Raw genomic sequence first — 13,107 nt, 5'->3', positions numbered from 1 at the left:
CGCGAGATATATTTGTCGTGTTGTGGTGTGTTGTTGCACATTTGTGCAACATCTATTGGCTTTATAGCATCGTCCCCCCGGGGGGGCAGATTTACGAACAAAACCAAACAAGACATATACAGGTAGTTGGATGCCAGTGGGGATGTTCCAATTGCGATTGGTTTATTTTTATTGATCCTCCATCATTGCGGGGTGTGGATGATGACGATGATAATAGCCAGCTTTATTGTTATTATTGCTATTGTTATCTGATGAGTCTGGTTTTTATTATTACTCCTGCAGAGTTTACCATCTAATTTTAAAGACCATAATTCTGACATTTGGCATTCTATCAAGAAGAAGTCTACTTCTTGAAATTTGGACTGAAACATGAACTTAGAGAACGCTTGAAATTACCAGAAGTCAAGTGAACAGGCCTGTGCTCTGGGAAGCTTTCGAAATTAAAATTTAGCTAGAAATAACAACAATACCAAAAATGCACGAAAAATAGGGAAATCGATTTCTCAAACCATTTTCAACTAATGGGCAACACACCAACTCACGAAAACAAAAAAAAAATAACTGATTCGATTTAGTATTAACCAGAATCAAAGTTTCGAATATTTTTTTTTCTTCTTCCTAGTGAGAGATTTGTTTCAAAATAAATCTTAAGCAGTCTAGTTCTCGTCAAATTACAAATTAATTTGTCCGAAACACTCGGAAACGAATAAGATTCAAAACATCGACTAAGAATCAAACCAGAATTCAAATCAAGCTCGTGTGAAAGACCCATTCAGAAAGGGGGTGCGCGGAGGAGGGGGGGCACAGTGGTTCAAAATAAAAAAAGTGGGAAAAAATTCTTTAATAGCTATTTTGTTAAAGATTATAGGCGAAAAGTTGGGAAAAATAATGAATTAGATTTTTTTTTAAATTTGTCATTTTTTTCAATAATTGCCAAAACGGGGTTTGAGCTTTATACTGGGAAATTGAATATTTTTCAATTAATTATGAACATTTTTGTTAAAATTATGAATGAGCTCCTAAATTCCTATAGGTTGGTTGGACAAATATTAAAACTGATGTTTTAAGGTGAATTTGCATATGTATCGAAGCAAACAATGCTTGGTTTACTCTGTCTAAATACTTTAATATTTGCATTTTTAAACCAAACAGCGTTCCACTCAATGATATCGTATCCAAAATATAGCAAAAACTAGCAGCTGATTTTAAGATATGTTTTTGATGAGACTTTCACCTATCCAACGGTGTATAATTTACCACCGCGATCGGCAGCGTATGCTTCATTTTTGCTTCTGAAAAATAAATAGGGTAAATCGAAAATTTTTTATCATCTAATTTTGGGTTTTCAATCAAGCGAAACTTTATTAGTTCATGATATTAAGGAACTTTTTTATCTCCAAACTCTGAATAAGAATATAATACATCACTTCTGTATAAACATTTATAAATTTTTAAAGATTTATATGCTTTTTTAAGTTGTTTTGGGCTGAGAATAAAAAATCCTATTTTTAATTCTTGTGTTAAAGTTGTCGTTCATGTTTGTTTCATAGAAGGTGTATAAAAGGTCCTAAAAAATATCTGAATACATCATAACGTTCGTAGAATATTGGAGATTCGATTCCAATACAAAAAATTAGGTTGTTGCTGACTTGAAAAACGGGCTTTTTCCGGCTTTTTGGGGATTTGAACCACTGGGGGGGGGGGGGGGGTTGAAATTCAGATTTAGCTAAAAAATAATAACAATACCATATACCCAAAAAAAAAGGAAATTGATTTCTTACATCATTTCCTTGCTCATTAGTATAACAAAAACTCAAAAAAAAAACTAACTGATAAAATAATTCTTAACTTCCAAAACAAATCACAGTGAAAGTTTAAATAATTAATCTTTTTCGTAAGGCTTTGATTAATTTTTCAAAATGGTGTTTCTTTTTTCAAACTAGCAATTTGCTCCAAAATAATTTTTAGGCAGCCTGGTTTAAAAATTTTAAATTAATATTTCTAATACACAGATTTCAAAAAAATTGAATTCTAAAATAAATGTCAGATCAGGTTTAAAATTACCCTTAATTATTATTCTTCTTCTTCTTCTTCTTCTAACACCAACATGCCGATACTTGTATGCATCCTGGAAAATGACAAAATTGCGTTCCTCATTTTTCTTTTCAACATAGTATCTGATACATAGAACATGCATTGCAGATACTACTACGGCCAGGCCAACCATGAGATGTAAAACGCAAAAAAAAACAGGAATAAGGGAGGAATGAAGCGTGGAGTTCCCTACCAAACGCTTCATATCAAATCATTATGTTGGATTTGATAATTCAGTTTGTAAAGTTGAAATCATAATGCAAAAAAAAAATGGATTGATCTCACCCGAAACTTCCAGAGTTTAACGTCAATACCACAATACCCAACCTTTTTGCAGCCAACAGGATTTGTATGATGGTTTTTCTTGCAGACATTTTGTTTATCACAATCGATATCACTGATAAAGCTTTCAGTTTTTCTCAGTTCTTCCTTTTCTATAATTTTCACTGAACCTCTTGTTCCTTCAAACTGTGATTTTAATTTTTCCTCCTTAATTTCATGAAGATTCACGATGTTGAAAATTTGTAGGAGCGGTTGTCAAACACGTCTTCAAGAAAACGATGCTTGCTTTGATCTAAATAAAAATTACCCTTAATTATTTGTTAGGGAAAAACTTATAATTGTTATTTATAATTCATCTTAATTCACATTTCTATTCTTTATTTTTAACTGAAGGGTCGATTTAAAAACTCAAAAACTCAAAATTCAAAAACATGCAGAAACTCACCAAAAATATTTCTAAAAATTTAAATAGTTTGACATTAAAATTTGGTTAATTTATTAAAAAATTTAAAGAAAAAAACAATACTTTAAATTCGATCAATTCGTTTGAATATTAAAAACAAAACCTGAAGATTTAAAAGAAAGGTTTTAACCATTTATGAAAGATTTATTGGTTCTTATTTTGGTTGTTATACTTCAATCAATTTGGTAATAATATTTTGATGAAGATGATGATCTTTAAAAGTAATATTCAATAGTTTTTCAAAATTTGGAGAAATATCATTAGGTACAAGAATTTTTAGCATAACTGCAATAAAAAAATGAATTCATTTGAACAATTCGTTAAAATCTGAAAAACGATAAGATTTATGCTTTAAAATATATCTTAATTTTTATTTGATTTAATTTTCATTTTAATTCGTTAAATTTGCTCTTATAAACAAAAAACTTTTTTCGCATAACTCAACATTGTTTGAAGTCTTAAGGAATGTTGATAATTGATTCAAAACTTTCATTTAAAATTGTTTTTTTTTGTTTTAAAGTTTTTCAGAACTTTTTTAAATTTTTTAACTTTATTTCAAAAATTATTTCTATAACAAAAGCTGATAGGAAAAGTTCATATTTAAATTCAGGGCACTCAAATTTGTTAAAAGTAAGTTTTCAATTGATTGCACCAAATATAATTTGTTTGGCCTTATCAAAACCTTTTGGAATGTAATGTTAAGCATTGAGGAGAATAAAAAAAACTAATTGAGGCCAAAATTGGATTCTTGAAGAATATTTGATATCAGTAATGTGTAATGACATAAACGATTCTTATCAAGTCAAAATGTTTAGAAATAAAAGAGAGGATAAAATATTTTTAAAGGTTAATGTGGTGTAAAATTTGTCGATGAATTAAATCAGTATCCGTCTTTTGATGCTAAAATGGTTCGTTTCAACTTAAAATATAATTTAAAATTTACTGATGTGTTTAGATATAAAATAAACAGGTCTTAAAGTGCTTTTGTTAATTATTTTTTTTAAATTATTTTTATATTGGCCCGAAAGTTGGCGGAGAAATGTCTGATAATCAAAGGTCAGAATAATTCTGTAATATGTGGTTGAAAATTTGCTTATAAACATTAAAATTTCGATGTATGTGATCATAAACAAAAACGGAAGCAAAGCTTCAAAACTATATTTTTATGTTAAACTTTTATGATAAAAACAAAAATCAACATTGCACAAAAACATCGAAGCTGAAATGTTACGACAACACATCTCTTAAAATGTAAAACCAATCCGTGTATTAAACTAACATAAATAAAGAAGATTTTAAGTTTGTTTTTATTAATGTATATGATCAGATTTCGGATTCTCTATTCTGTTTTTTTTTTTTTTGTTATTGAAATCCAGTTTGTATCATCAAAAAAAAAAATCTGATTCGTATCCTGGTTTTGCATTTAAAACTTATACTAGAAACATTTTCCATATTCGAAATTCATAATTTCGAAATGTGAAAAAAAATTAAAATTACAACTATAACAACATTTTAGCTTTTGACTCTTTTGCAGAATTGGAAGTTAAGAAAGTTTCATAATGGTGATCCAGAATTAAAAAATGTGAAACAGTCTATCATTCACAATTCACGGTGTGTTTCTAGAAGATGTTTAAAAGAAAAAAAAACAGTTACTCTAATTTTTTCAGAAATCGAAAATTTAGCCTTTTTTGAGTCATTTCCAGGTAAAATTAAAATATTTGGTCAGTGAGTCCCCATACGGTTTGTTTTTTGGAAGATGTTTAGTAAATTTTTATAAATTTTCAATCAGAAAAATTATTCCAGTGTAATAGAATTGCAATGTTTTTCTTTAAAAACTCAATTTTTTTCATATTTATTCAAGTTTTGGTCATTCTGAAACATAAAACAAATTTCAACGCCTAGAAAGATTGATGATTTGGATTGATAAACATATTTTATATGAAAATTTTATTTGAAATATATTATTTGGAATATCCATATGTATATTTTTTAAAGATTTCAAGTAGAAAATTTTCAAAAAAAAAATTGTATGGGGGGTCACCGACCAAATATATTAATTTTTGTTGGAAATGAACCGGGAAAAGCTGCCTTTCTGCCCATGCAAAAATTAGCGTTATTGTATTTTTTTTTCTTGAAGTCCTTCTACAAAACACACCGTGATTTATTAATTAGATTAACAAATTTACAAATAAATAACTGAGGAATGAATTCACATTAAAAGCCAAAAATTCAGTATATTAATGAAAGATTTCTGATTTGGTGTTTTGATTCAAACTTTTCTTGTATGTTCGTAATCTAAAAAATTACTATCTGGAGCTTGGATTAAAAAATCTTTGTCAGATATGGAACTCAGATTTTGAACTCAAGTTTAAAAGGCAGAATTCAGATCCGAAAAAAATCATATTACAAGAGATCGCAGTTCCATAGATTCAATCCTGGATTTAAAATTAAAATTTTAGTCAGTCGGAAACACAAACCAGCAGAAACAACAAATAAACAACAAAAGTTTGATTCATTTTGAAGCATTCGTATTTTGGAAAATAGAGATTTGAATTAAAAAAATGTTCACAGGAGGATTCATATTATAAAATAAGCTATTCATGAATTTTTGTTGGTCAAAGAACTTTTTCATTATCTTCTAACGAAAATTACGCTGCTAATATATTTTATGGTTTTTTCATTGGAATTCAATGACAGGCAGCCGATTGAGGCTTTACAGAATAAACAAAAATAGTCAAAACTGCAAAGTTATTCAAAATCAAAATCAAATTTTAAATTAAAATTTCAAATTTCAATCGAGTTTACAAGAATTAAAATTGAATCTGTTTTCAACCGCAAACATAATCTTCTACTTTTATTTCTAGTTATTTTGTGGTTGAAAAGAATAAGGTTATTGTTTTTCTCAAAAATGAAACCTTGAAAGTCCATTATTTATCATTTATATTTTTGCATTTCTAGGATTTAATTTCAAAAGTTAGAATTTAAAAAATACCAAACTATTATAGTAAAAAAAAACTCAAAGCTGAATAATTATACAAAACCTTTTACATTAGGTGGCATTTATTTACCTTATTATATTAATTTCGTGGCTTCGCATTTTAACTCCGATGCGGGTTATACAACGGTGCGTGGTATACACGTGGTATTATGTTCAAATTATGTAGAAACGGTTATGGACATTTTAGTTAAAGGCTGACTGAGGTTCAACTCCCAGCACAATTTTAACAAGTATTATATTTCAGAAAGTTGACATTATATGTATTTTTGTCACGAAAAACCCCTTGACTAAATTTTGTTGTAAATGCCATTTGTCTTATGGATGAACTCTAAAATAATGGCTTTTCAATTGTTTTCAATTTGGAATGAAAAATAATAATTTTACAGTTGATGACATTTTTAAATGTTAATGCATTGTAACAACTGAATCGATGAAAAGTGAAAAGCCATAAGATCAGACGTATGTTTGGGTTTTTGTTTATGAGGAGTTTGAGTCAATATTCAAGACTAGCTTTGCCTTTAATTTGGACTTAGGAAGTGCTTGTGAGGAGATTCTGAATTTTAAATTCTGGTGCTTATCAATTGATCACTGTTGTAATATTTTCTTGTTTTTTGTGTGATCGATGTTTCAAGTTATTAAATAATCGGTAGCTCAGTGAATCCAAAGTTTCTGACAAATATAATTTTTTTTACAAAATTAAAAAAAAAAACGTCAAAATTTATATAAATTGTTAAAAAAAAATATTTTTGGCTATGTTTTTAACTATACGAATAGAAAAATATGATATAACCATTTATGATACCATATAGAGTGAGTGCTCCTACTTTGGACCTAGAGCCTACTTTAATCCTAAATTGCCAAAAATTGTGAATCATTCATTTTTATAGCGAAGGATAAAGATACTCCTATGCACACAAAAAACTTTTATTCTTCCTGAATCCTACAATACAGTTTTTAGCTGAAAAAAGTCTTTCTGATAAAGTTTTAAAGGTATATAAAAATGTACTTTCTTATCAGTGATAAATTAGACAGCTTAATTAGTGGGGAGTGCTTTGATAAATTAGAGTGAATAAGGAAAAAATCTCGTTTTTTTACTGTCCAAGCCAAAAGTTAAAGGGAAAATACTTTCACTGTGAAGAATATGAACCATACTACCTATTTTTCCAAAAATTCTCGAAATCAAGGGAAAACTCGGAAAATTTGCAAAGGGTCCAAATATAGGAAACTTTCGACTTTGATGTTCCATGCTTAGACCTGACATCACCAAATCTTTGTATCAAAACCAACAAATCAACAGAGGTGCGAATTTTTAATTGGGGCATAATTCAAAACCAATATTGAATATTTTAAACATTTTTGCCACCTTAATGCAAAAAAAAACTACTAGTAAGTAAACACAATCAAGTTTCAGCTATTGTTCTGCTGAAAGAGCTGACGGGGAATGAAAGTGTTTGTGATATTCATAACAGAAATTTTAGTTTTTTTTTAAATATTAAAAAGCTGTAATACTATTTATTTTATAGTAATTGATTGAAGATTACATTTTTATAAATTTGTTTATGTATTTTCGAAAAATCAAACTTTTTATATGAATTTTAGTTCTAGGTTCAATAAAAGGAACCGGCCAAGTACCAAAGTAGGAACAGTAGGTTCAAAAATGAAAATTTAAATGATCCATATCTTTGCAAATCACTTAATAACGGCGAAACCCATGTTGAAAATTTTCGTTGAAACTTGCAGATAAGATCATGACTTATAAATGAACTTCCTAAAGGATATAAATTTCCCGTACATTCATAAGAAAAACATGATTATTTAAAAACCACCGCTTAATGGGTCCAAAGTAGGGCAACTAATCCTAGTAACGCAGAATCATTCCGGTGTGTGATTTGATATGTGCTATGATAAATAATTTGAATTAGTTTTCCGGTTTCCAGGCATCGGAGATGTCTATGAAACGTTGCTGATTGATCATTTTACACTCTATTTAACCGATAGATACTATAGTTTTCCAGGATTTAGTTTTTAAGGTTCTCTGAATCTAGGAAAAGTTGTTCTGGCAGCATCGTAGAGATTTTTCCTTCCTTTTGGTGTAAACATTTGTCAAGTATAGTCCACGAAATGCATTAAAAATTCCATGGTCACAACCATGCCATATTGCCCAAAAGTCATAGCCGCATCCATTCCAACACAACATGCCACAGTTCAAGTTCACATAAAATTATAACATCAAACCAATAAAAGCACACATTGAAGCCACATCTCACAAGAAGAAGTTATTCATGAGCCCGCCCGAAAAATTGTCTCAATGCTCAATCTGCGATCTTAAGATTTATCTTTCGTTATCCGTTCTAGTTACGCATCGGTAGTTTTCACCGAATTTTTGCTCATCCGTTTGTCACATTTCAGAATCAACCCACCTGCTAACAGCTCTTCCACGATCAGCCAGTAGCGATCCACCAGGCCAGACCAGTTCCTTCCAGTATGGTACTCTTCAACTGCCATCTGGGACACGAACCGGAAACCGGTCGTAAAATCCGTAAAGTTATCCGCTAGAGCCATTGCCAGTATGGAACCACAGACGGGATTCGAGAGGGGCAATCCTTTAATTCTCTTAAATTTCCTTCAGCACACACACTGAACCAAACAAGCACTTGGGTTAATTATATTTTTTCTTAAGATCGAATTTAGTCGCATTTGTACGATCACACAAAATTTTTTGGACACTGACACTGCACCAGGTTATGGCCTAGATTTGTTAGACGAAATGTACAACGATTAATCACAAAAGCTTGGGGACAAATAGCCCCGAATTTTTCAGACGACAGATATCCTGGTTCGAATCTTTGGTTTGCGATTGCGATGATCACTTAGGCCTGCGATACACTTTCGAACAGAAAAGCACTTTGGAGCACATTCAACTATCAGGTTGATCCTTTAGGCGCATGGGGGAAAAATAAGGAAACTTCCAAACGTATACGCGTAACAATCCAACACGATCTAAAAAACTGTTAGAAAACGAACACGCCCAAATCCACGGTTTGTTCCTCGGAAGCTCCAAGATTGCGATCCTTAGCCAAACCTGGACAAAAAGGCTACTAAAAACCGTCTACTCAGAAGCAATCCACTAGGCTAGGCCACCGAACCGTACAAAAGTAAAACGACAACTGACAGTTACGAGCGTCTTGGGGCGACACAAGTGCCTTTCCGCGCCACTCCGCGCATACGTCATCAACTATACACGTTTCCAAACTCAATCCAACAAACTTCCAATCAAACTCCGGAGGTCCAACGAGGCGACGCGACGTCAGCGTCAAGCAGCTAACGATTAACTTAGAGAGTAGATACCCGGCTACTACTACCCTAGCTGCCTAAAATTCGGACACCGAATCAACTGAAAATGCTGGACCGGAGTTAGATCAGAGGTGGTGGGAGGCGTTCTACTAATCATGATCCTAACGCAGCAGCAGCATCTCAAGAAATCGACGTCTGACGCGTCAAGTCAATCAGCGGATTGCACGTGCTCTAAGCTTAGCGGGTAGTCCAGGGGTCAGCAACTTTTTGCCTCGGAAGAACAAAAATTGCTATTTTTGAGTCTTGAAGTTTAAAAGAGCCACGTTATGCTCTTACAGTTTAAAGTTGCATAAATAATTTTAGTTAATTGGCCGCCAACCGTGGCATAGAGGATGGCGTTTAAGTCTTTTAAGCCAGAGATCATGAGATCGAGTATCGGTCACGGAATACATAGTACTCTTTCTGTGGGCTGGTGTTGTTAGCATTAGTAAGATGCTAGCCAATATATCCTTGAAAATGTAAGCTTTAGTTTCAAATATTTGGGATCCAATCGTATATTTTTTGCAATGAATATTTTGTGTGATCATTAAAAATTCCGCATTTCCGAAATTTTCAAACATCAAACCATTCTTCACATTTTCAAATGGTATGAGTGAGGCCCGTGCGAAGGACTCATCCATGGGAGAAGGGGGGGGGGGGGGGTTCAAAATTTAAATTTAGCTAGAAATAATAACCAAAACTGCACAATAAATAAGAAAATTGATTCCTTAAACCATTTTCCTACTTATGACCCTCACACCAACTTGAGTTAATGATAAATTATAGTTTCACGACTCAAATTGAATCAGAATCAAGTTTTTAAATCAAATCTTGGTTCCGGTAAGTCATTTGAAAAATGTTCAAATAGATGTTCTTTATTCTGAATTATAAATTTTCTTGGCAATGAATTTTAAGTAGTCTAGTTTACTAATATGAAATCAAAATTTCCTAAACACCAAAAACGAATATGAATTATAATTCACACAAAAATTTAAAACTACGGACATAAAAATCAGTGTAAAGATAGAATACATTAAATATGGAACCAGATTAAAAAAAAATTGAATCCTAATTCTAAAAAAACATTCGTTTCATGATTAATTCTAGTTTCACGATTCAAATTGAATCAGAGTCAAATATTTAAATCAAATCTTGATTCCGGTAAGTCATTTGAAAAATGTTCAAATAGATGTTCTTTATTCTGAATTATAAATTTTCTTGGAAATGAATTTTAAGTAGTCTAAAAAAAACAGTTTTAAATGTGTATTCTTGATCAGAAAAAAATGAACGTCAATTTAAAGCTTTAGACAAATTATTCAAAGCAGATACCTATAAGTTCATTGAATTTAATTTGATAAAAAGAAAAAAAAATCGAATGATAAAATTTCTCACTTTGATCATTTTATTTAATACTTAAACACTCTCAGTCATCATAACAAAAAGTAAAACACATTTATCTTTACAGTTCACAATATAAACTTCTAATATTTAAAATAAAACAGGTTCAATCTATCATTGAAAACTTATATGTAATATAAGACTAGGCTGATAAAAAATATGGAATTCCAAGTTTTGATACAGAAATCACGAAGAGAATATAAATTTTGCTGAGGCAACTTGGAATAATTTTTAGTACTTTTCATAGATTATAATAAAAATCGATAAAAAAAGATATAAAACAAAAATAATAAAAGAAACTTTTAAGATCTAATACGTTGTCGCCAAAATTTTAAATAATGGGTCCTGGAAGGGAAAAAAAGAACACACAATGTTCTTTTAGATTTAAAAAAAATGTTTTCAGAACACTACATTTCCAAATTGAGAAACAAAAAAATAAATCTTCCAAAAAAAAAATTTCAAAAAATTTAAATAGTGTCACTGCAAATTTTGAAAAATTTGCTGGAAAATTAAAAAACAATTTAAATGAAAAAAAAATGGGTTTTTAACATTTTTGAATGAAACTTTTCCAAAAAAAAAAACGTCTTACCATTTTAAAATCTTATCTATAAAAATATAACAACATTTCGGTGTCGATGATTTAACGACTTATTTGGAAGCTTTTAACTTTCTGAACTCGGGTCTTTTGACAGATTTCGTCTTTCAAATCTAGTCTTGCTGATGTGTAGGGGAGAGTGGGGATACTTGATCCCCTTTTCTTATTTTTACCACATCTGTTTGGAAAAATTTAGCAACTCGCCGTCTTTTACATTTTCTGATAGCTTGTAACTTCAAGTTTCTAAGCTTCAAAAATAAGAACGATACTTGATCCCGTACATGAGCTAGAAGCATTTTCGTGAGAGTAAAAAAAATACGATTTTTCTGAAGTTAGGGGAGACTTGATACCCTATTAAAGATGACTTGATCTATTATTCAGGAAGCCCTAATCCTTGTATAAAAATCCAACAAAACCCCAAGATAGAATGTTATTTGACTTTTTTGGTCATGTTTGTTCTCATTTCACAATTTATAGCTGACAGAAGAAGAAAATTTTTTATAATTCATTATTTTAGCCCTTTTCTTCAGACAATTGTTGGATAAATATTAGTTTTTGAATAAATCCTAGTAATCTCGTAATCAACAATTATAACGATCAATTCATAAGAAGAATATGTCGTTTTTAACTCAAGGGATCAATTATACCCATATTCAACATTTTAGAAAACTTTTTCTGAAAAAAGTTGGGAGTTTCCGATTGCTTTGAAAATATGGTATTATGAAGTTCATATAACGCTCAAACGATTGATATATTGGAACAAATATTTTGGTTAAAATTTAACCATGTAAGGAACATTTTAAAGTGATGAAAAAAGATCTTCAAGTTGCATTTTGTTAAATTCTTCAAACAAAGTTCAATTACTCTAACAATTATTTTGTTAAAAATTTTTAAACTGCAAGCATCGTTATTTTGCTTTTTTTGGCACATTTTGCTAGAACATTTGATCTTTGTAAGACATTCCATTTTCGAGATATAGCTAAGGAATCAAGTATCCCCAGAGATCAAGTATCCTCATTCTCACCTATATATAAGTTTCAAAATGAATCAGATTTTATTGAAATCAATATAACTGATAAACCAACAAAACCACGTGAAAGAAAATTTTTTTTCTGAATTTGTTTATTATCCTCCATTCAATGAAACAATAATATTTTGCCGAGATATTCAAACTTCATATGTACAATGATTTAAAAAGATAAATTTTAAATTTTTTTCAGTTCGAAAAGATATCATACAAGTATTCCTGACATTTCTAAAGTAAGTATCTATATATATATATCTTTAGTTTATTTTTATTTATATATTATTGAAGACTGAAAACATATTCGACTTCTGTTTTAAAAATTCAATTTGGTTTCTTTTTTGAACATTTGTTATTATTTCCGTATTTTTCTAAGTTGTTAAATGTAAACAAAAAAATCTTTGAGAAAGTTAATCATTGTTTTCAATTCCAATTTATTTTTTGTAATATTATTAAGTTTTGTCAGAAAAGTGCAGAAATTTCTGAAAAAAATTTTACCTTTTTTCAAAAATAATACAAAAAACAAAAGCTGATAGAGAGAAAAGACTAAAAATTTTTATTTGTAAAATGTATCAAAAATACGCTCTTAAATTTTGTACACTTTGGAAAAATAATAACTAAATATTTAGCTTTGTGTAAATTATCGAAACCCTTTCGAATGTAGAGTTGATCATTTAGTAGAACAAAAAATACAAAATAAAATTGAGGATATAATTTTTGTTTTCAAAAATATTTTATATTAGCATATAATTTGTAATGACGTTAAAGATTTTTTTTTTTCATTAATGAAAGAGATACGTAATAAATTAATTGATACTATTTTTACATATGTTTTTTTTAATTCGTAATAACAAAAAAGTTTTTTTCGTAATCAAAGTGATATTTAAATGATAAAATAATGGATACTATTTTTACATATA

The 13,107-nt window shown here is 29.8% G+C and overlaps 1 protein-coding gene across 1 annotated transcript in view; it reads right to left on the bottom strand.

The window, feature by feature from the left end:
• Positions 1 to 8,533, bottom strand: part of LOC129757907 (elongation of very long chain fatty acids protein 7-like) — a 157,225-nt gene extending 148,692 nt beyond the window's left edge. Inside the window, exon 1 of the mRNA XM_055755291.1 lies at positions 8,258 to 8,533. Within this exon, the coding sequence (XP_055611266.1) occupies positions 8,258 to 8,399 (142 nt within the window). The 5' untranslated portion in view covers positions 8,400 to 8,533. The remainder of the gene's footprint in view (positions 1 to 8,257) is intronic.
• Between the last annotated feature and the right edge of the window lie 4,574 nt (positions 8,534 to 13,107).

This window comes from Uranotaenia lowii, chromosome 3, assembly GCF_029784155.1.
Source record: "Uranotaenia lowii strain MFRU-FL chromosome 3, ASM2978415v1, whole genome shotgun sequence".
Taxonomy (NCBI): domain Eukaryota; kingdom Metazoa; phylum Arthropoda; class Insecta; order Diptera; family Culicidae; genus Uranotaenia; species Uranotaenia lowii.
The sequence above is the reverse complement of the archived record's forward strand: the minus strand, read 5'-3'. Positions and strand labels throughout refer to the sequence as shown.